The following is a 24,143-nucleotide window of genomic DNA, read 5'->3' on the forward strand; positions in this document are numbered from 1 at the left end:
AGCACTTTCAAGGAGACATTGAAATCGTCGATGGCGCCAAAGTTGTTGAGTAGTGCGTATCAAATCTTCTTCTTCTTTTCCTTTCAGCTTCTCCCTTCAGGGGTGGCCACAGCGGATCATCCTCCTCCATCTCACCCTGTCTTCTGCTTCCTCTTCTCTCAAACCTACAAACCTCATGTCCTCCTTCAACACCTCCATCAATCTCCTCTTTGGCCTTCCTCTCCATCTTCTGCCTGGCAGGTCCAACCTCAACATCTTCATCTACCAATGTACTGGCTCTCTCTCCTCTGTACATGTCCAAAGCATCTCCATCTAGCCTCCCTGACTTTGTCTCCTAAACACATGACATGTGCTGTCCCTCTGATATACTGCTTCCTGATCCTATCCATCCTGCTCACTCCCAGAGAGAACCTCAGCATCTTCATCTCTGCTACCTCCAACTCTGCCTCCTGTCTTTTCCTCAGTGCCACTGTCTCCAAACCATACAACATTGCTGGCCTCACCACCCTTTTGGACACTTTCCCTTTCATCCCTGCTGACACCCTTTTGCCACACACCACACCTGACACTTTCCTCTAATGATTCCATCCTTCACCTGCTCCTTCACCTCTTTCTCACACTCTCCATCACCCTGGTCAGTTGAGCTTAAGCACTTAAAATCCTCCACCTTCTTTATCTCTGCATCCTGCAACTTCACCTGTCCACTTGGGTCTCTCTCATTCACACACATGGATTCTGTCTTACTGCAGCTAACCTTCATTCTTCTCCTTTCTCAGGCAAACCTCCACCTCTCTAGCTTATCTTCCACTTGCTCCCTGCTCTCACCACAGATCACAATGTCATCTGCAAACATCATCGTCCAAGGGTCTAACCTCATCTGTCAATCTGTCCCTCACCATCGCAAAGAGGAAGGGGCTCAGAGCTGTTTGGCCATTGACACCACTACCTTTGTCTTTCGCTGGGCCTCCCTGTACTCCCGTCTACTCTCTTCTGTTCCCTCAACATACCACATTTTCTTAGCTAACCCCTTCCTTTGTACACACTCCTGCACTTCTTCATTCCACCACCAAGTCTCCTTATCCCCTTTTCTTCCAGATAACACACCAAGAACTCTTCTACCTGTCTCCCTGATCACCGCAGTCCTTCTCGGCCAGCCAAAAGCCTGCTTCAATCCCTCTCTGAAGGCAACACAAGACTCTTTCTCTTTCACTTTCCTCACCACCATGGTCATCCCGCGCATCACCATCCTATGTTGTATGGCCACACTCTCACCCACTACTACTTTACAATCACTAATCTCCTTCAAGTGACATCGTCTACACAAGATGTAATCCACCTGTGTGATCCTACCTCCACTTCTGTAAGTCACTCTATGCTCCTCTCTCTTCTGGAAGTAAGTATTGACCACAGCCATTTCCATCCTTTTTGCAAAGTCTACAACCATCTGACCTTCAGTGTTCCTATCCTGGATGCCAAACTTTCTCATCACTTCCTGGTCACCTCTGTTTCCTGCACCAATGTGTCCATTGAAGTCTGCCCCAATGACCACTCTCTCGCCTCTGGGAATACTCTCCTCTCCTGTCCTGCAGTTCATCTAATTCACTCCAGAAGGTCTCCTTCTCCTCAAGGTCACACCCCACCTGTGGGCCATAAGCACTAGCTCCATTGAAGATGACCCCTTCAATTTCTAACTTGAGGCCGATCACTCTGTCTGATACTCGTTTCACTTCTAGAACATTCCTGGCAAACTCCTCCTTCAAGATGACTCCCACTCCATTCCTCTTCCCATCTTCAACATGATAAAACAGGTTGAACCCTGCTCTCCTAAGCTTCTAATCTTGCTATCTCTCCACTTGGTCTCCTGAACACATAGAATCTCCACCTTCCTCCTCTGCATCATGTCAGCCAACTGTCTAGCTTTCCCTGTCATATTTCCCACATTCAGAGTCCCTACTCTCAAACCTATTCTCTTGTCTTTCATCCACAAGGATAGCAGTACAAACGTGTGTTTGTAAATTAACTTTTGATAAGGTCAGTGGTTGTCATCTGTGTGACATGTTCAAAATGCATTTTTTACATTAGTGTACAAGTCAGTTTGTATTATTGTAGAATACATGGGGCTTGGTTAGAGCAGCATCGCGGTGTCGTCCTATGACTGAGAGGTTGTAGGTTCAAATCCAGCTCCAGCATGATTGTGCCGCTGTGTCCTGAAGCAAGACACTTAACCCCTTCTGGTGATGCTTTGGTGGATGAAAATGCTCTGTATCATTATTAAATAGTCATTTAATATATTTGAATGCAATATTAATTTAAACAAAAAATTTGAGGTATTTTAATCCAGAGATGTCATTACTTTCCCCTTGATTTCGGGTTAAATGAATAGCACATTTTCCTGGTTCATTTAATGCCAAGACTTGGGTTTAAAATAACTCCAAATATGGTGTTTTGAGTATGAGAATGTTCACAGTAAAAAAAGAATGTGAAAAAATAAATTTGAAAAAGTAGAATTATGCACAATTTAGTGTAAAAAAGAGATAAATATATATTTAAATATTGAATAATATGTTGAAATAATAATGGATTTAAAATAACTTTCATCAGAAAAAAAGCTCTTGACAAAGCGGCCATTGTAGGAGTCTCTCACATTAACCTGAGGATAATGAAGGCAAAGGGCCATGTTTCCCCCTCTGCATGACTTTAAGATGGCTTCATCTATGAAAACCTTTCCAAGCAGTTCAGACACCTTTGAGTGAACATAGAAGTTTTATTGAGCTCCTCAGGGATCATGGGCTCATGTTGAAGAAGAGGTTGCTACAGCATGAGGTCTTCTTCTTCTAAAACCTTCCCTGTGATGCTAAAGTCCAGGGCCCTCCAGTTGTGCACGTTCCCAGTGAGGAACTCTGTGTTGTCCATGTAGTGCTGGAGCTCTGTCGGCGAGAGGACGTAGTCCCACGTGTGGACATCTGAGATCATTCCAATAAACACGGTTTCATAATCCACGATTCCTAACAGACCCTTGCCCAAAGTGAATTCAGGGCTCCCTGAAACTACAGATCCAGAGCTGGTGGATTTCTTGACAGTATGTTTGCCATCCAACCACAACTGCCCCAGCCCGGTGTCTGAGCACCAGGTAGCACAAATTCTGTGCCAAGTGTTGCCAGCAAGGTCCAGCGAACTGAAGTCGGTATCTGTGTCTGCTGCGGTTAGAGTAATCTTATTGGTATCAGAAACCAATATGTGGAAACCGATGGTGTGTGATGTCGTGGACAAAGACAGCAGAGTATGTTGGAAGGTATCATCAGTCTTATACCTGAAAAACAGAAGTTGCTGTTTAAAATCAAATGACTTGGACAGGAATGTCCTCCAGTGGTTTATTACCTCAGACAGGAGGTCAAAGAACCAAAGCTGTTCTTGGACGTCTTCAGTTTTACCTCATATGGATCCGCAGACCCAGGGAAGACAAATACTTTACCGGACATATCTGCTCACAGAAAGAGGAAACAAGACAGCAAACATTATTGAATGATACTTTGTAAGACAGAATTGTTTCCGGATCAGCACCTTTGGTGAGTGCACAGCAGACTGTGAGCAGCGACATGAGAATCCACAATTTCTCCATCTGAAATATGAAAAAGCTTGTTTCAATTCTACATGAAACAATTTCACATTAGTTTGACTTGAAAATTGAGGCAACAATTGATCCCAATTCATCAATCAAAATGAATCTGGCAGCAGCAATGTTAGCATTAGCGATGTGATAATGTCACCCTCAGTGTTGTTGAGTTTTAAAATGTACAGCATATACTCCTAGTTTTGAAGAATATTTCTTTACCTTGTCCTCCCGCGGCACAGCTTGCAGTGAATATTGGGTAGGTTTCATGAAGTGACTTTTATGGATGACCCGATCACATCGAGGTGGTTCTGACCTCTAAACAAACAAACACCTGGACAAAGTACAAGACCTCTTGTACTTTCATCCAATTGGGTGAAGGAAAAAATCACAAAAGTTTATGTCACACACAAGGATTTTAATATAATAGTTGACTCAAAATGAAATTGACAATGTATTTAAACAGTGCAAAATGTCAGATTTTCTGACGTATGCGAGGGATTACAATGTTCAAGTCACTTGATGGGCCGTTTCACAGCAAATAGATTCTAAGTATCCAGAGTTAATAGATACCATCATACCACCATAGCCATCAATAACTCAGTACTACTACTTACGAAACAATTCTGCGTTTCTTTGGGTTATAGATCATCTTATTAGATGCAACAGAAGGCATTGATGTTATCCGCCGACCTGCATCCAATTGAGCACTTCTGGGGCATCGTGTCTCGTTCCATCCACCAACACCAAGTGTCCAGGAGTTGGTGGATGCTTTAGTCCTGCTCTGGGAGGAGATCCCTCAGGAGAACATCCGCCGCCTCTTCAGGAGCATGCTCAGACGGTGTAGGGGGGTTATACAGGCACGCGGAGACCATACACACTACTGAGCCTCATTTTGACTTGTTTAAAGGAACGTTATATCAAAGTTGGATCGGCCTGTCGTGTGTTTTTCCACTTTAATTTTCAGTATAAGTCCAAATCCAGACCTCCATGGGGTGACACATTTGATTGTCATTGACAATTTTGGTTTGATTTTGTTGAAATCGTCGATGGCGCCAAAGTTGTTGAGTAGTGTGCATCAAATCTTTTTCTTCTTTTCCTTTCAGCTTCTCCCTTCAGGGGTGGCCACAGCGGATCATCCTCCTCCATCTCACCCTGTCCTCTGCTTTTCATATATATATATATATATATATATATATATATATATATATATATATATATATATATATATATATATATATATATATATTGATATATATATATATCAATATATATATATATATATATCAAGATGACACCAACAATATATTAAATTAATTTAATATATTTTAATGCAATATTAATCTAAGCTCAATTTTGAGGCAGAATTAACCCAGAGCTGTCATTACTTTGTCCTTGATTCCGGGTTAAATGAATAGCCCCAAATATGGTGTTTTTACGTACGAGTATGAGAATGTTCACAGAAAATGTAAGAATGGGCAAAAAATATTATAATATATAAAAATATATCAATATATATTTAAATATTGAATAATATGTTGAAATAATAATGGATTGAAAGTTAAAAAAAAAAAAGCCATTGTAGGAGTCTCTCACAACCCGAGGATAATGAAGGCAAAGGGCCGTGTTTCCCCCTCTGCATGACTTTAAGATGGCTTTATGTATGAAAACCTTTCGAAGCAGTTCAGACACCTTTGAGTGAACATAGAAGTTTTATTGAGCTCTGCAGGGATCATGGGCTCATGTTGAAGAAGAGGTGGCTACAGCATGAGGTCTTCTTCTTCTAAAACCTTCCCTGCAATGCTAAAGTCCAGGGCCCTCCAGTTGTGCACGTTCCCAGTGAGGAACTCCGTGTTGTCCATGTAGTGCTGGAGCTCTGTCGGCGAGAGGACGTAGTCCCACGTGTGGACATCTGAGATCATTCCAATAAACTTGAATTCAACAGGAAAGATTAAGACGGTATGACCCATGCCCAAAGTGAATTCAGGGCTCCCTGAAAGTGTAGATCCAGAGCTGGTGTATTTCTTGACAGTATGTTTGCCATCCAACCACAACTGCCCCAGCCCGGTGTCTGAGCACCAGGTAGCACAAATTCTGTGCCAAGTGTTGCCAGCAAGGTCCAGCGAACTGAAGAGGGTCAGTGCATCTGCTGCCAATAGAATAACTGTATTGGGATCAGGAACCAATATGTGGAAACCGATTATGTGTGATGTCGTGGACAAAGACAGCAGAGTATATAGGTTGGTTTGATCAGTCTTATACCTGAAAGACAGAAGTTGCTGTTTAAAATCAAATGACTTGGACAGGAATGTCCTCCAGTGGTTTATTACCGAAGACAAGCGGTCAAAGAACCAAAGCTGTTCTTGAACGTCTGCAGGTTTACCTCATATGGATCCGCAGACCCAGGGAAGACAAATACTTTACCGGACATATCTGCTCACAGAAAGAGGAAACAAGACAGCAAACATTATTAAATGATACTTTGTAAGATAGAATTTAAGCTCATGTTTCCGGATCAGCACCTTTGGTGACTGCACAGCAGACTGTGAGCAACGACATGAGAATCGACAATTTCTCCATCTGAAATATGAAAAAGCTTGTTTCAATTCTACATGAAACAATTTCACATTAGTTTGACTTGAAAATTGAGGCAACAATTGATCCCATTCATCAATCAAAATGAATCTTGCAGCAGCAATGTTAGCATTAGCGATGTAATAATGTCATCCTCAGTGTTGTCGAGTTTTATAATGTACAGTATATACTCCTAGTTTTGAAGAATATTTCTTTACCTTGTCCTCCTGCGGCACAGCTTGCAGTGAATATTGGGTAGATTTCATGAAGTGACTTTTATGGATGACCCGATCACATCGAGGCGGTTCTGACCTCTAAACAAACAAACACCTGGACAAAGTACAAGACCTCTTGAAATTCTCATACAAATATTATCAAGACATTAAAAGAGCTTTAGTTTTAATAAGGTGATATAAAAACTTGAATATGGCCACCATCATGATTTATTGTTGAACTGATGCAAAATAAACACTCTCTTGTTGTTTAAACCTATGTATGGGTCCATCATTTCATTCAGTAATATACCAAATTCATTCCAATTGAAAAATGTGGCTTCTTGTGGCAAATACTATTATACCATTAAACTGCAATTAATTGATATTAATAAATCACAAATTTTCTAATTAATTAGATACATTTACAATTTTGCATATACACATCTGTTCTTCAGATGTTGAATCATTTGTTACGCAGTAAAATTTATTCATATTTGTGGTGTGATGAAAACATTGAAACAACAGAACGATTATTTTACGACTGTAAATTTGTAAATCTTTTCTCGAAGGATTTCTATGATTGAATATTTCCCAAAATTTGTGATTTATCCAACATAACAAAAGAGAATGTCCTGTATGGAGTGTTAATGGTAGCTAGAACCCATGGTCTGGCTCTTAATACACTTATCATTCTTGGAAAATGGTTCATGAAAACAAGACCTTTGTTTATTATCTTCAGTTTATTGAATAACTCAATCTCACTGAAACCATAGCTCTCTGACATATACTTTATTTGGTGGCATTTTTGTTGACTATTGGCATCCAGGAATATAAATTGGGCACAGTCTCCTATTCCACTTAATATTTAATCAACCCCGCTCAGTAAATATTCTGTTCCACAAAACTGAGTTAAAAGGATTATGAATCGAATCCTATTTGTTTTATAAAAACGATTTTAAAAGTAAAGTCATTACCCATAATCCATCGCAACGACGTCGGACGTAGAAGCGCAACATCATTCAAGATGGTGCTGGAAAGTACTATGGTCTGGTAAGAAAACGATTTAAAATCCTGTTTAAAGCCGCACGCGCATTTATCAGGAAATTTGGATAAGACGTCAAAAAGATCGGCATTGTTCGGGCTTGTTTTGTGAATTAAACGTGTAAACCACGGCCATAGTGAAGCTCTCATTTCTCCTTAGTCATCCCGTGTGTAGCCTTTGGTGCTAGCTTAGCATCGATTGCTAAAGGTTTCGTTTGCGCATGAATAAGTATTAATTATACACGTTAATATAAAATTATGTTTCTGCTTGCTAGAAGTTAAAACGAAAAACCCTTCTATTGTATTCTGGATTACCAATGGGTCAGTCTTTTGTCTGCCGTGCTACGTGTTTAGCATTAGGAATGTTAGCCTGTCAGATGCATTAATGTATGTCAGAGGATAAAAGTAGCATCTTTAAAGCCACACAACGACTGCATCTGCATTTTCTTCTCATAAACTGAGCAGTAATCGATCCTAAAACGACCGAAATTAGTGTGTATCGTCAAGGCTGGGCGCTTTCCCTTTAAACCTCCCTGCTAATTTCTGACCCAACTACCTGGTAGAGATACAGTTTATGCGGAGATATGTTATGATTGGAAGACAGGCCGCTTTCTTTTGTTTTAATGGGTGAAAAAGGAAACCAACGCATCAACAGGACGTGGATTCCCACATTGTGGCGTTGCCTACCTAATCAAAACATACCAACCAAGGTACTTACCTACTACCTAGTATAGCTGTACAAGTCAACAAAGTAACTTGCTTACCCAATAAGGACAGACACATGAATCAACTGTGTCATTTTGTTGAGCAACAATTCCAGCCCAAGTGGAGTTTTTCCCCGGCACAATGCCCCCCCCACGGTTCCGATTTTAACCACTGTTGACTGCTTTAAAATTCAGTTACTGATATTTTAATGAACTCTAATCTCCATGACTGAATCTACAATATTTACTAGGAATGTCTCAATGCCAATATACTCACTCCAATACTGGCCTATTTCGCTCTCGTCAAGTACTCGCTCATGACAGCATCCGATACTTACCGCAGTGTTCCCTCGCTACATTCCTCAGATTCAGTGCATTGTGGGTTTTACAGGGCTGTACCTCACTTGCCCTTTGTCAAATGAGGAATATATTACCCGATGTGCAGCACAATGGTCTTTATTAGTTCCAGGCACTCTTTTCTTTGATGATCTGTGCAACCCTGTGCTAACCCAGGGTTCCATTATGGTGATGCTACTTCCTTCCATTATGGTGCTTCAACAGTTGTGTGTCCTCAAAACGTAACCTTTGTAATAAAAAGGCGAACACAGTACATAAACCAGTAGGCAGTACCAGGGTCTTATATATTATAGATCAGCATATGCAACGATTTCCCAGGCTGAACTTTTATTTTAAATGTTCTCGTGATCACGTGCTGAAAAATTAAAACAAAAGTGATTGTTTTAAAGGGTTGTTATGGTGTTATTAATCACATGTATCAGTACTTGGCAAGTACTTAAATGTCAGTACTTGTACATGGTTGTAAAAGAAATAAAAAGTATTGTGACATCCCTAGTTCCTACAGTGGAAAAGCGGCTAGTCTCTTTGTAGTATGTAAATTAGGAGAACCTGCTGCAATCCTCTGCGGCTTAGTCGAGTTGTTGCATTAGTCCAGCTACTCTGCATGTAACCATGGTCAATGATTGGTGAGGTCACACGGACTGCAACACATCCTTGACCATCAGGCTTTTAGCTAGGATTTTGAAACTGGGCGTCCATAGCCACGCCCACATGCCGCCCCAACCCATGACTCCACCCCCAGCCCATTCCACTCCATGACACACCAGGACAGATGTTGTCCACCTTGCTGTGTTAAAAAAAAAAAAAGATGCTGTAAACATATATTTGTACAAAAGTAACTTATAACTTTATAAAACCAAACATATTGCATCAAATATCATAAATGTTGTCACAATAACAAATTCATAATGTAGAAAACACCTGGGGGTCTGGAGTTTTATTTCTCAAGCAGCTGCAAAGTCAATATCGGCAAATTCACATCTCCTTCTTCTTTCGTGGTGATGGAGCCTCTTCCTCGCTCTCCAGATCTGATGCAGGGAAGAGACTCTCTCCTTCTGACCTTGATTAATTAAAATAATAATTATTCCCCTTACTACATGCTATCTCGACAACAGTTTTGTTCATCTTCTTTCGTATAGTTATGCAAGACAAGCACAGAGATGTATCAGCTGTGAATTTGTGATGATTTTCTGAACTTTCACTCATTTAAACATTCAAACAAGAAAACAATTCTGACCCATTTTTCCTTCAGGAAGAAACTGAGTGTTGTCTTTTTCACTTTTCACACAAAGATTTGGTTTGGAAAATGTTTTATAGCCAATACGTGAACAAGAACAGCAATAACTGTAAATATTTCTCTATAAAATATGTACAAGTTGTTCATACGTTGTTCGGCAAACGCTGCAAGAACTCACAATGGAGAACTGCGCTAGGGAGTTCGGGACGGGAGCGCCGCGGGTTGATCCACGCTGCTCTCGCATCTCATTGAACACAGTGAGAGCGATTACTGACGATCGAGAAGGTTATAATCAGTGAAGATCAGATCCCAACGTCAGAAATGATCAATGAATAGTCTGGTGATCTTCAGTGACTTGGGAAAAATCAGTGTCTTTCCTCTTCGCTGTCCTCCTCATGCAGACCGCTGCGCTGAAGCCAGACCACAGCACTGAAAATAGTTTCTGAAGAGCGTGGCATTATTCATTTAAGCAAATATGTCTGTCAATAAAATCAGATGGTTATCAGCCTAATAAAGGCGAAAACACCCGCCCACATCGCCAGTCCCCGACCGCTGCGCTACTGAGCGCAATTTCCCTGCAGCTCCCAGCTGCACGTATCAGTGGTCTGGGAGTTTGAGAAGTTGTTTTTGAACGATGTTGTCCGTCCAGACAGCGTTCAGACCCTTTGCTGGCCGGCATTTATCAGGTTTGTGTGGAGTCGCGCTCTACACGTAGTTTCCGGGATCTAGCGCTGAGTTGCCAGAGGTGTGAAGCTCAACACCCGCTGAGAGTTTCACTAGACAAAGTGCAGCTCTCCAGCGGGGATCAGGTCAGCGGCCAAAACCCGACTCGCTTGTGCTCACATCTCGGACTTCTGAGATGAAAGAGCTTTGTCTCGAGACAGAACCCCTAGTGTGAAAGCACCCTTAGTTAAGACAAGTTACTTTCCAATACCATAGATGCTAGGGATGGGCGATAACTTTTGGCGATACACCGCCAAACACAATCTCCACAATGACAATTCTGCATCTTATGATAAATACGATAAACACGTGACACACCCGCTGCATTGGACTTGCACGTGTGAACACGACAAGACCACAACGGTGCGCTGCGCTCTCCAACTCCGCTGCATTTGACAGCCGACACTGGCGTGTGACAGCTGTCGAGCGTGTGGTGGACTTAGGTTCACGATCGTAGTTTTAAGGGAACCTTTGATAATGACACTGGTCGACACTGAGTTTCTGGATCCCTGTTTATTTTATTAGATGGAGTGGTCCTCATAGGTTCTCTGACGCGGTCGTCTGCCTTGGTTCACATCAACACATGCAGGTCTCCTGCTGACCTTGCACCTCGGCAAACACTGTGGTGAAAATAGTTGGATATTGGACGGACCTCCGCTCCGGTATTGGCGGTGGTGTCGTCTTCTTCTGTGTCCCCATCAGGGTTCACTGATCGCGGACACACTCTCACAGGCAGCGCTAATGCTACGACCCGGCATCAGTTAGGGACCATCAACAAATTCTAAAGCGGTCAAAGTATTAGTGAAATATTCAATAAGGCAACGAAAAACAACCCTTTTAGGAGAGAGAATTATGAAAATGTTTCACACAAGACAAACGACTGACAGTTTGTATCATGATTTTGAGAATAGAGTATGACTAAATGATCATTTATTGAGATACAGCAGACAGCCGGGTTCTACGAGAGACATGAAAGATTGAATCACCTCTACACTTGGTTAACTATTATATTTAGACATAAACAAACAATGATGTTGGAGACAAACTCCAGTAATAATTTTCATCATGAAACAGTTTCATGAGAGACTGTAGTGTGTACAACACATGGAATAGAATGATGATAATTGTCGCTGACATTACTACGTTTATCATGATAACTTTTTTTGTCCATATCGCCCAACTCTAATGGATACTCACCTTATTTTTCTCGTCTTCCTTGCAGTGTGGACAACAGTGAGTACATGCGCAATGGAGACTTCTTGCCCACCAGATTGCAGGCTCAGCAGGACGCAGTTAACATAGTTTGCCATTCCAAGACTCGCAGCAACCCTGAAAACAATGTTGGCCTTATAACCATGGCAAAGTAAGAATGATATCTTTTTGAAAGACTATGGCTGGTTACAGAATATCACAATTGAATGTTATTGCTTTTTTTCTCTGCAGCAACTGTGAGGTTCTGACTACACTGACTCCAGACACAGGCAGGATACTGTCAAAGCTGCATGCTGTGCAACCTTGTGGGAACATCAGCTTCTGTACTGGCATCAGGGTAGCACATGTGAGTCCATTTGTAATATTTCTTCAAAAGATCTTACTTCGTGGTTTAACTTGCTAACTGGAGTGTGCAGTGAATTAGCTTGTGAAGCTCTTCCTGAGCTTCCCTGAACTTCAAATAGACGAGAGGTTAGATTAGCGTTGAGTGCTAATGTTAAATATTAAATAGATGAACTCTCTTGAATCTAGTAGATACTGTTGCAGGACGTGGTCTCTTACTGTGGTGTAAACAGTGAAAAACACATTCTGTTAATATGATCACTATTCTCCACTTTTACTTTCTGTCTCTTGCAGTTGGCCCTTAAACACAGGCAGGGCAAGAACCACAAAATGCGCATCATTGCATTTGTTGGCAGCCCAGTGGAGGACAATGAAAAAGAAGTAAGCTCTGATGTATTACACATGAAATGATCTGTAGTTACACTGAATACACAATTTCAATTCAAATCAAGCCATAAAATTGCAGTGCTGGTATAGAAAGAGACTGAATTCAAGAAGTTTAAGGTTCTCGATGTAATTCCATTCATTCATATCCTGTATTTCAGTCTGGTAACTATTATGAGTCAATAGCGCCCCATATGGTGACACAATTTCAGTGGATATGGTCATGTTTCAATTGGCCAGGATTCTGCTTTTTTTTTTTAAACACTTCCTCCATTAGAAAGGGCGTTCGCACCAGCATGATAGTAGTCCTGTTTTGTTGTCAAAAAAACTCTCACCTTTGCCCAGTCAACATGACATGATCCCAAGGCTAAACAAACTGAATATAGTCAGGGTGACCACACTTTTCAGCATTGCACAGTGCTAAAATAGTGTGAGTGCAGCTCTGCAAACAATCCACAGTTCACTCATTCAAGAGATGAGTGGCACTTCTTGCAATATGAGGTCGTCAGGCAAGGAAAGAAAACTGGTTTGTTTGCTTGAGAAGGAAAAAGAATGTCAGAAAAGTGGATTAATCTTTCATGTTTTTGTTTGCAAAGGTCCTCAAGGATGTGTTTTAAATTCATGGATATTTTATTCCATGATTCCCTTGCATTCAGTTAACCTTTTTAGGAATTCAGAGCAGTAGTATCCCATATAAAATGTATTTTCACACCAATAACCAGAAGTATTGTTCCTGAAAAATCTTGACTTGCTAAATCTCATTTACATGGGTTGGCAAGTATTGACGGTATGTATTTTAAGGCTAAAAACAATTCAAATTGTATAGGTTCTGTCCAACATTTTTTAAACATACGTTTGATTCTTGCCTTCTCCGTACATTATTCTGAAAAAGGTGATCTGTGTACCAATTTCTCCTGTGTCTCTTCAGTTGATCAAAATGGCAAAGCGTTTGAAGAAAGAAAAGGTCAACGTGGATGTTATCAACTTTGGAGAGGAGGTATTGTTTTCATATCACAAACACATGGGAATTTTCCGTGATTTTTTTTTTTTCTCTCATGCTCACTGTCTGTGCCCTAAAGGAGATGAACACTGAGAAGCTGACCACCTTCATCAACACACTCAACGGCAAAGAGGGAGCGGGGTCACATCTGGTCACTGTGCCTCCAGGCCCAAGCCTGGCTGATGCCCTTCTGTCTTCACCCATTCTTGCTGGAGAAGGAGGTGCTGGTCTTGATGCCAGTAATTTTGATTTTGGGGTGGACCCCAGTGCAGACCCAGAGTTGGCCTTGGTGAGTTCGATGGAAGACAAGCCTTTAGTTGTTGCTTTACAAATGAAACCCTGGCTTCTCCTGCTGCAGGCTTTACGTGTCTCCATGGAGGAGCAAAGACAGCGGCAGGAGGATGAAGCTCGCAGAGCTGCTGTTGCCTCTGCCGCTGAGGCTGGCGTTTCCTCTCCTGCAGCAGATGGTGTGTAAAATAAAGTTTCACACTGTCATTAGGCTTTTTGCTAATTTTGCCGACATGCCAACTTCCAGAATCCGAGGACACTCTGCTGAAGATGTCTGTTCCTAATACAAACCCATCCACGCCCCCATTACCAGACTTTAGCCGCATGACGGAAGATGAGCAGATTGCATATGCCTTGCAGATGTCCATGCAGGGATCAGGAGCAGGTAAAGGACGTTCATGTGCTCAACTGTGTGACTCTGGCAAAAATCATAATGAAGCTCATTTGGATTCATATACTGACAAAAAAGTGTGAAAAATATCAATTATCTTAAAATGATGACTGAGACAAAGGGGATTTCACAAGATTGGTTTGGGTCGGGGAGGCTGCTTTGCTGTAGCACTACCTCAAGCGTATATTTCTTATCCCGCTCATGATACCTCTAAAAACAGGGGTGAAAGGACCAGTCTGTGGTGGTCTATGCAGATAACAACTTGGGTCTCTTCCACATGTGGAGGAGTGGCACTGTGCAGCATGGGTCAGAGCAGCGTTACTTCAGTAACAGACGCTATAATGAGGCCGTCTGTCAAATGAAACGTTTGTTTTTTTTGTTTTTTTGTTTTTTTTTTTCTCCTGCACTCCGCTGTACGTCATGGGATATAACATAGTTGTTAAGCGACAATTACCTTGTTTTCAAAGTAGTGGGAAGCCATTGTCAAAACTGAATTTCAATGACTTGCACAGCCCCCCCTCGCACGCTATTTATTTATCGCATCAATAGTTCTGTAAATAATCAGCTCTAAATGTTTCCTTTTGTTTGCCCAAAGAATTTGGTACTGAAGACATGGACACTGGAGCTGATTTGGACTCCAGTGAAGCCAAGGTTGGCACCCTTTCAGCACATTATAGCCGACGGTCATAATCCAGGGATGAGATTGGTCAACAATTCTTTGTGTCCAGGACGACGAGGACTATGACGTCATGCAGGACCCAGAGTTCCTTCAGAGTGTCTTGGAAAACCTTCCAGGAGTTGATCCAAACAACGAAGCCATCCGTAACGCCATGGGCTCACTGGCCTCTCAGGCTGGCTCCAAGCCAGACGCCAAGAAGGACGAGGAGAAGAAGAAGTGAACACCTGAAGAGGACGAATGATGTACAATTAATAAAAACCACCGAATCACTCTGTGTTTGCAGAAAGGGTTTTTACTCTCCTTTAAACTGCAGATTAATGTTGCTCTACTCTGTAAGTACCTTTCACAGCATTGTGAGCACCTGGATGCCATTTTTGTCATATCTCCCCCCTGTGTTGAGAGGGTCTGTGTTGTTTTATTACTTCTGAGCAAGTTAGACTTAAAAATAAAGTGACTTATAAATAAACAGTGTAAAACACTCCTGAGTGACCGTAAGAGATCATGGAAATGACCTTTTCCATACGTGATGTTCTTTACTTGGCAGCAGTCACAGGCCTGAGATGCTGATATGAAGTCTATGTTCATATTTTTCATGTCTCATCGCTGGTTTGTCTGGTCCGACTTGGGCTCCTTAGCCTTCGACAATCAGGGAAATTCAAGTTGTACTGACTTCTTTACAAGATGGTGCAGAAAGTCAATGTTGGTTTGTGATCTGATTTTAAAAGAAGAGTCCGACAAGTGCAGCGATTTAGTGAAACACGGTCATCCATCAGAGACAGTTGTGTCTGAAGAGATGTGACCCTTTAGCCTTCAAAGCTAATGCACTTTTAATCTGCAGATAACGCTGAAGCATTTCGGACATTCGTAAATGCACGCTAAATATGTGACGCGGCGATTTAGTGGCCATTGACGTTCAGTTTCCAAGTAGACGTCAATCAAGAAACAGGAAGCGCATACAACCGTGGAGCTCCCACTGTCGGGTGATTGATGACGGAGAACTTGTGCGTCCGAAAGGAAAGTCTGGTGTCAACTTCGCCGCTTTCCAGGTAACTCGAACAAGCCTTGTAGTGTTGGTGTATTGCAACAAAACGGAAAAATTACACGCTCTTACAATAGCGAGAAACCCTATTTTATTCGCTACTGTCTTCTAAATGCAACTTGTTTGTTTATGTTAGCAGGGCCAGCTAAGCGCTAGTTGCTAAAGTTAGCAGTAGTCACTTGTTGAGAAAGCGGATGAAGTCTGACGCGACACGTAACCTCGATTTGACATGGTCGGTTGTCACCACCTTTTAACACGTTACGCTATTTTATGTTCGAAACTGACCACCGGCGTGTTCTGTCAAACGTGCATTTTGGTCGTTCGCGACCTCGCCGAGTACTTTCTGATCTAACTGTTCGATGTTGTTACTGTTAGTAACTGCAAGTAGCCGAATTTATTAACGATATTCAGAAGTAATACTGAAGCGTTGTCAGGTGCTTTGTTGAAACCTTTGAAGGGGAAATGTTACACCAAGGAAAACGAATAACATGACGTAGCTGCATCGATATAAACAATCCATTATCCTGTAAAAGAAAAACCCTTGAAAGAGGTGGTTCAAAATCCTTCATGCATTAAACAGCAATAACAATAGACTGACTGAATGTGCTCCACTCATGGTCCTTGTTTTCACAGGCGCTGAGCCTTCTGCTTGCGATGGGAGACATGAAGACCCCAGACTTTGATGACTTGTTGGCAGCGTTTGACATTCCTGACATTGAATCTATTCATTCAAGTCCAGAGGTAGACAATGTGGCAGTGAATGACACTGATCCTTCTCCCGCACCTTTTCGAAATGACCCCTCTGCTGTCAGTGTCATCGTAAAGAACACGACAGAGTCCTGTGAAAATGAGCCGACGATGGTCAAGGATGATTCAAAGGGGAACATACTGTCAAACAGTGACATAAAAGCTGAGACTTTCTTAAGTTTAGATCATGTGGATTCACCAACGGGTGCCAAACTACACACCGATAACAGCGAGGCACCCTTTGCTGCCAATGGTTTTGAAGGTTCCTCCAGTGATCCAGCACAGTCAGAACATTTGCCATTCAAGTCCTTATCGGAGAACAGTGATGGTCACTGTAAACAGGTCGATCAATCCCCTCAGCTCACGACAGATGTCATTAAACATTTTAAACATCTGTATCCAAAGAACTCGACAGATTTTAGTCCTATATCACCTGTTCCCTCCCCAAGCCCTCAACGTTCACCTCCATCCCCCAAGAGAGAGGAGGCTCACCTTCCTGATGACTTGCCGTCTGCTGCAGCATCTGACGGCAGCAGTGCTAAACCAGTGAGTAAGGATGTGGCACACTACGAGGATGACGACTCTGAACCAGACTTTGGAAGTCCACTGGTGATCCAAGAAAGCCCGGACTTTGTGATGGCGTCTCCAAAAAGACGGAGACATAGGAGACGATTTTCAAGCGAAACTGAAAACGTGTCATCTGTCTCGCAGCCTTCTCAAATGTCTCTTCCATGTGAGGACAAAGTCACCACCCCAAGTTTACCCCCTCCTGCTCCCTCACCTCAGAGTCCTCAAAATACTGCTTCTGTAGCCAACACAGGATCTGTAATACCCCAAGCAGAGAAATATCCGGAGCATGTCATCGACGAAAGGGATTCACCTGAGAGCCCACCCCCGAGTGAGACGGGCATGATCCCACCGAGAAGCACCAGTCCAGAGTTGGCTGCAACTACTGATCTGTCAATGGACCACATGAGCCCGGACCACCAGGATAAACCCATGGATGACAGACCTAGTGATGTAGAAGTGTCCAATGCCGCCAAAGAGTTGACTGAAAATATTGTGCAGCTCAGCGAAGTAAACAAGGAAGATGGGGCAACAGAAACGAGAGAAGCCACGCCCACAAGTTCAGCTGTTTTAGATACAACGCATGTACTTCCACTGAAGGTTAAGATTAAAGTGCCTATGGGCTCCCTCACAAAATCAGGAGCCAGTACCGTGTCGAAAAAGACCGGAAAGAACACTTGTAAAGCTGCTGGTGGGTCAAAGTCACTCCCACCTGATGACTCAAGACTAAGAAGTGAGTTAACACACCACCTGTCCCCTGCAGTCCTTCAGGACGCTGCTACGCTGAATGGACACAACACGGCTCAAGACAAGGGTTTGCCCACCAAGCCCCCGGTGTCATCCACTGCTGTTATCATCACCAGAAGCGCTGCGCTTCCCACCGTCTCTGCCGCGTCATGCCGGGTAAGTGGGCTCAACCTGCTCAGTCAGAAGGCTCTAAACAACGGGACGACGTCGGCTCGACCCGCTTCCATCGTCAACACCACTGGGGCGACCATATCCAAGAACCAGACCAATTTGGTGGAGTCCTTCAACAAAATCCTCAACACCAAGAACCTGCTGCCCAGTTACAAGGCAGATTTGACGGCTCCTCCTGCAGAGTGGGGTCTCCCTTTGCCTGCTCAGGTGAGTGTGTTGTCAGTGATGCATGTGGTGAGAGGACACCCTGGAAAGCTGGTCCTGTCTTGTAGCTCATTGAGTCAAGTGTGATGTCATTTTTATCGTGAATGCACCCTTCTTCGTCTCTGCCATTTTGTTTCCTCTGCGGCGTTTTTCGTCACGATACTCCTCTCAGAGCTTTCGTCGTAGAGATGCGGTTCAAAAGCCAAAACGTGGGGCCGACCGGGAATTCCCTGCTATTACTTTTCTTTGACCAATGTGCCCACATTCCCAAGATATTCCAGGTTTAGTGGGAATTTTTTCCCATTGGAAGTGAATGTGACCAGAACCGTTGAATCAGGGGCTAGAGAGTGCGCGGAAAGCTCAAAAGGCAGCCGCACTCGTCCTCTGTCGCCCTAAAAAGAAGATCAGAGCCAAGTCGTATTGTTTGCCCAGAAATCGGCCAAACATTTGTCAAAAATTGAAAAGTTGGCTGGGAAAAAAGTTGTTTTTCCGTTTCTAAACTGCGATTGTGGCCAAACGATGGGGCACAGAAACATGAAAGTCACCACTTTTGTAGTCACACTTTCACACTCTCTTGTAAGATGTCCTCAGAATTACTGTATCACTTTCCAAATTTGCGTGAGAGCTGCGGAAGCACGCCAACTGCAGCATTCTCCTCCATTGAAACTGCATTGAGGAGGAGAGGCTGCTGCGTAAAAATCGCGGCCAAGTTTCTCATTTTTAACTCGCCATCCTGGCCAAACGGTAGACTGTAGACACATGAAAATTGGATCAGTTAGAGATGAAAGCTTCAGGATTCTCATCGGTATTTCGCTATCTGCTACGGTTTTCGAGATACAGCCGTTTATTTGGAGAGTATGAAACCCTGAAGCAGAATGCTGTTTATTCATAAACTGCAGCGTCTAGTTAACAGTGACATTCACATCCACCCTGACAGGGCTACCGCTGTTTAGAGTGTGGGGACTCCTTTGCGCTGGAGCAGAGTCTGGCGCACCACTATGACCGCCGCTCACTGAGAATCGAGGTGACCTGCAACCACTGTGCCAAGCGTCTGGTCTTCTTCAACAAGTGCAGCCTGCTTTTACATGCCCGCGAGCACAAGGAGAAAGGCCTGGTCATGCAATGCTCCCACCTGGTGATGAGGCCCGTACCTGTGGAGCAGATGATCAGCCAACATGGTCCAGCCACCAAAGGTAGCTCCTTTATTAGGTTGTGTACCCTGTCTTTAGCCTGTAATTCTGTTTACTTCTTGTTTTTGAAGGACAATCTGCTGCCAACACCACCAAGCCTCTTCACTCTGTCTCAACCAAGTCATCGGAATCTCTCCAGTACATCAATAACAAATGTTCCGAGTGTCAGCTCCAGTTCAGCAGCAGGGAAGAGGTGGTGCAACACTTCCAAGAAGTGCAGCCTTCACAGAACACTGTGAGTGTTATGCTCTTACGAAGAACACAGAGCTGTTTTAACATTTCAGTCTGAGCCTTCCGGTTGTTTTGCAGGCGTGTGCCGAGTGCTCTCCCCCGATGCTGCTGCCCAACAGCTGCAGTGCTGCAGCTCACCAACGTGTCCACCAGCGAAGCGCCCCCTTCGTGTGCCCGGAGTGTGGCGGCACCGCAAAGCAGGAGACTCTCCAGAAGCATTTGGATGAGACGTGTTTGCACTTTTCTCGACGGATCGGCTACAGGTGTGTCAGGGGGACGAGTCAGAGATGATATATGTCCTGTCTTCATGCGTGTGCTGCTTCTGTCTGCAGATGCTCCAGTTGTCTGGTTGTTTTTGGAGGGTTGAACTCAGTCAAGTCTCACATCCAGCAGGCTCACTGTGACACCTTCCATAAATGCCCCAGCTGCCCCATGGCTTTCAAATCTGCCCCGAGCACGCTGAGTCACATCACTGCCCAGCACCCGACACTCACCGGAGCGCAGGCCATGTGAGTCCAAGCCGCAGACAGAAACATGAACCGATACTCACCTGACCTCTGTTGTTACAGGCTCATCTACAAATGTGTCATGTGTGACACCGTCTTCACACAGACCTCAGTCCTCAGCGTCCACTTTGAAACCCATCTAACCAACCAGCAGGTGCACGTGTTCAAGTGTCCGGAGTGCACCAAGCTGTTTTCTCAGAGGAGCTCCCTCCTCGATCATTTCAAGGTGCGTGCGTCGACTAGCCCACCTCTGCTGCAGTCCAAACGCGGGGCTTTGTTGATTTCAGATGCACCAGGCGGCAACACAAGACTCGGAGCCGTCTTCTTCTCCCCTGCAACCGACTACGTTCAGCTCTGCTGAGGAAGAACCGATGGATCAGGACGCAGAGGAAGAGAAGTCAGAGAAGGTGAAGGCACCGTCCGGCTGGAAGTGCGCGCCCTGCCAGACACGGTTCTCAGATCGCCAAGACTTTATTGAACACATGGCTAAGGAGCACAGCAAGGTGAGTGGTCTCCTGTCGGGCAGTTCCTGATTTGACAGCTCCTCACTCTGATTTATTAGCCTGGTGAAACTTTATGTCACTTTCGGCTCTTTAGATCCTCAAGAAGTTCCCTTGCAACAAGTGTGACAGCTCTTTCACCACCACCTCCAGCATGAGGCGCCACATCCGAGACAAACACAAGGTGGTGAACCGAGTCTTCCGCTGCCAGTGAGTGTCACACAGCTTAATGAAGTCGGTTGCAAGCAGTGTTCCCTCTAAGCTGCACGTGTGTGTAATTGCGCCCTGCTGATATGATCTCAGCGCACAAAAACATCTACGTGGCACAACAAAAATTTGTCCTGAATTGCATTTTTGTTGTCAAGACATAAAGCCTTGTGACATTACAACAATAAAATGAAGCGCTCACTGCACCATGTCCATCCTTCCCTGCTGGCATTGTCCACCTTTCCTCCGGTGCAGTGGTGCTTAAGATCACGGCTACATACACACAATGGAACAAACAGCAACTAGAAAACCCTGATATTTGGAGTGAACTATTGGCTGGCTGATGTTTAAAAGCTGATTTCTCGCTCGAGATTGGTCAAAATGTGCATGTGCACTGAGCCAATGGGGCCAGTGGAGTTACGCACAGGAGAGAGAATCGTTGCAGCACAGGTTTCAGACTACGATACACAGAGAGTACACGCTACTCAGGTGAGGAAGTTAAGTGTGTAGTCAGTGAAAGAAACCTGTATATATTGTGAATATATTATATTATGATTCTGTTAAACAAATATGTAAAGAATATATACAATTCAAAGACAGTTGAAAGGTTTTTATTTCTACCTTTTTATTTTTACAGTTCCATTCCTCAATGTGTTGAAATTGTAATTTTATATATATATATATATTTTTAAATGTTTATAAACTATTACAGCTGTCACCACAGCTCACATTGGTCCAGGTGTTTGCTCAGACTCATGAAAAATTCGAGGGAACATTAGTTGCTAGTGTCACGAAGGTCCCATCAAAAGGGTGTGTCTGACTCAGAAGGGAGTCTTGGTCTCCGCTGAGCTCCTTCCATGTGATGAATGAGCAGCAGAGCTTGCCTCCGGTGAAGGTTCCCTACATGTGTCCCTAACCATGTCTCTGTTGATGGTCAGGTTCTGTACTGAGGGGAAGAAAACCTTCAGCAGCCGGGCCCTGCTGGACCGACACGTGCAGCTCCGACACAGTGGGGAAACACAGGTGAGAGAAGTTGACTGAGTAATGTCCACAGGGAGCAGGTTTAGGGACCCTAGTCTGAGCAATGGAAAGAGAAATTAACACAGTTCTGGACCTACTGGGAGGAGGCCACGGGCCAGATCCAGGAGTGGTCACTGGTTTTGCTGAATGAAATTAGAATGAGGATTTGGTGTGTGTCCAGGATGGAAAGGCGGACAGCTCCTCAGCCAAGTCTGCTGGTTTACGGGCTCGACGTAGACGGAGAAGAGATGTGAAGGTGGACCAGGCCGAAGAGTCCTCAGACGCCGCCAGCCCTGACAAGAAGCCACGGCCCGCCTCCTCCTCTCAGCCCGAGTCTGGATTCCGCTGCGCTCCCTGCGGCTTCACCACAGAGGACCAGCCTGCTTTCCTGGAACACATCAGCCAGCACCTCCAGGCGGCACCAGAGGGCAGTAGTCAGCAGTGTCTGCAGTGCGGCGCCTGCTTCACCTCCACCTCTTCACTGGCGCGACACCAGTTCATCACTCACAAAGTGAAGGACGCCGCCGCTGATCAAATGAGCGGCGGGCGAATTGCCGCTTCCCTTGTGAACAGCAGGGGTGTGGATGAGCTGAGTTCACAGGGAGGGTCGGCACCGGCGTCCCCCTCCTCTCAGGGGAAGGGGGAGGAGGACAAACACGCCTGTAAGGTTTGCAAGAAGAGGTTTGAGAAGCCGTCAGATCTCAACACACACTTCAGAACTCATGGGATGGCTTTCATTAGCGCCAGGAACTCTGGGAAATCCACCTGAAGAGAGGACGGGCCCGAGTCAGCTCAGTGTGACGCCCATCTCTAACCAAAGATCAGAAAGTAGTCAAGCTTGGTTAGTGTGACCAGTTCAGCGAGCTTGTGACTATTGGTGTCCAGAACTCTGCTGCCTTTCTGGATATAATTGAGCTCAGTTCAATATCTTGAATGTGTATCTGAGCCAGGACACGGACCAAGACCTCAGTCCCTCTGCCCAGTCCTCTCTGGGCCACTGGGTTTCTGTGGCAGAAGCGGCGGCTCAGTGTCTCTCTCTACTGAATGTAAACAAGGAGCCAGATCTGGAACAGACTTCTGGATTTGGTGACAGTGATTAAGGGATTGAGGAAAACCTGCTTCTGTCTTCGATCATTTCAAGAATTTCACACACCTTTCTGTGCATCTAACATTTGCAGTTCCTGCTGTTTTGAGTTTTGCGTTTGGATGAAAAGTATTTTAGGAGTGATATTTGTGTTCTAAATCACTGCTTTGCTTGAAAAGCTTATCATGTTGATACACTTTATTTGACAGATGAAAGTGGTAGCTGTCTGTGTGTGTGTGATCCAGTGAGAATCAGATTTTATAACATTGAATTATTGAAAATGCAACACAGGGTCTTGGTGGATGTGGGCTCAGTATTTGGTGAGTCGTGTGTGTCACAGTCACTCACATATTTCACTCTCAAATGTACTTGAATTAAAGACTGTCTTACGGTCATGTCTTTGGGTGACACACTGTAGATCTTGCTCAGTTTCTTTGTCTCACCGTCTGTTCATGAATCTGTCTTGCTTTCTTTTCCCCTGTCTTACTGTCCTTTTGACGGTAACTGCCTCTTACACTGTCTCTCAGTTCTTTCTCGCTCCCTCATCGTCACTCTGAAGCCCATCTTCTCCACATCCGTTTCACCCTGTTTTTGTTCCTCTTTCACTTCCACCCCTCTCTAAAGTGCAGGCCTGACACATTTGTCACTTCATCATTCAGGTCTGCTTCTCGATAAGTCATCAGTGAAGGGTTTCAGAAGTCACCCACCAACTACTGAGCTCACATCTCCATCAGAACAACGTCATATTCATTATTCACCCACGTAAAAAGGACGCCTTCATGGTCATGCTGTGTCACGTTGAGGGCTGTTTCTGCTCTGCTCGGGAGTCGATGTAGCTCTGTGCGCTTCAAGTCTCAGGGCAGCACTCAGGTTCCGGTGTTGACTTTTCTGTGATCTCACTTTGCTTGCATGTACAGAGCTGTACTAATCTGCCATAACATTATGACCACCTGCTTGATATTTTCTCTCCTTTGCTGCAAAGACTGCAGCCTTTATTTCATCTGCCGTGGTCAGTACCAGTCCAAAACTAAAAATATTTCCCCTTCTTAACCGCAGGACGGGTACTGACCACTGCAGACTAGGACAACACCTAGTAGCTGAACTGTTCCTGGAGTTTGATTGACAGGTTGTGTATCTCGCACTCGGTAAATGCAGATGATAAAAATAAAAGTG

At 44.1% G+C, this 24,143-nt stretch overlaps 3 protein-coding genes and 1 long non-coding RNA gene across 4 annotated transcripts; 2 read left to right on the top strand and 2 right to left on the bottom strand.

Annotated features, from left to right (window-relative positions):
* Positions 1-2,811: 2,811 nt before the first annotated feature.
* LOC128746691 (C-reactive protein-like) lies at positions 2,812-3,937 on the bottom strand. The gene is made up of 4 exons (XM_053843918.1): positions 3,833-3,937; positions 3,562-3,619; positions 3,379-3,481; positions 2,812-3,310 (listed from the first exon to the last, which is right to left on the bottom strand). Exons 1-4 carry the CDS (start codon positions 3,878-3,880, stop codon positions 2,812-2,814), a joined length of 708 nt encoding a protein of 235 aa, XP_053699893.1. The 5' UTR covers positions 3,881-3,937.
* A 2,188-nt stretch (positions 3,938-6,125) lies between these two features.
* Positions 6,126-8,558, bottom strand: LOC128771951 (uncharacterized). Its single transcript, XR_008416693.1, has 3 exons — positions 8,483-8,558; positions 6,403-6,514; positions 6,126-6,190 (listed from the first exon to the last, which is right to left on the bottom strand). It is a non-coding gene; the product is annotated as an uncharacterized LOC128771951 (long non-coding RNA).
* On the top strand, positions 7,385-15,223 carry LOC128771950 (26S proteasome non-ATPase regulatory subunit 4-like). The gene is made up of 10 exons (XM_053887862.1): positions 7,385-7,449; positions 11,684-11,824; positions 11,905-12,019; positions 12,310-12,396; positions 13,328-13,396; positions 13,479-13,688; positions 13,758-13,866; positions 13,935-14,072; positions 14,674-14,729; positions 14,807-15,223. The coding sequence occupies exons 1-10, from the start codon at positions 7,424-7,426 to the stop codon at positions 14,975-14,977; spliced, it is 1,122 nt and encodes a 373-aa protein (XP_053743837.1). The 5' UTR covers positions 7,385-7,423; the 3' UTR covers positions 14,978-15,223.
* A 457-nt stretch (positions 15,224-15,680) lies between these two features.
* Positions 15,681-24,141, top strand: znf687a (zinc finger protein 687a). Its single transcript, XM_053843896.1, has 11 exons — positions 15,681-15,803; positions 16,430-18,235; positions 19,170-19,425; positions 19,494-19,657; positions 19,732-19,916; positions 19,986-20,162; positions 20,223-20,385; positions 20,447-20,662; positions 20,757-20,869; positions 21,805-21,889; positions 22,068-24,141. Exons 2-11 carry the CDS (start codon positions 16,451-16,453, stop codon positions 22,653-22,655), a joined length of 3,732 nt encoding a protein of 1,243 aa, XP_053699871.1. The 5' UTR covers positions 15,681-15,803; positions 16,430-16,450; the 3' UTR covers positions 22,656-24,141.
* The last annotated feature ends 2 nt before the right edge of the window (positions 24,142-24,143 follow it).

The sequence above is a fragment of the Synchiropus splendidus genome, chromosome 15 (assembly GCF_027744825.2).
Source record: "Synchiropus splendidus isolate RoL2022-P1 chromosome 15, RoL_Sspl_1.0, whole genome shotgun sequence".
Classification (NCBI taxonomy): domain Eukaryota; kingdom Metazoa; phylum Chordata; class Actinopteri; order Syngnathiformes; family Callionymidae; genus Synchiropus; species Synchiropus splendidus.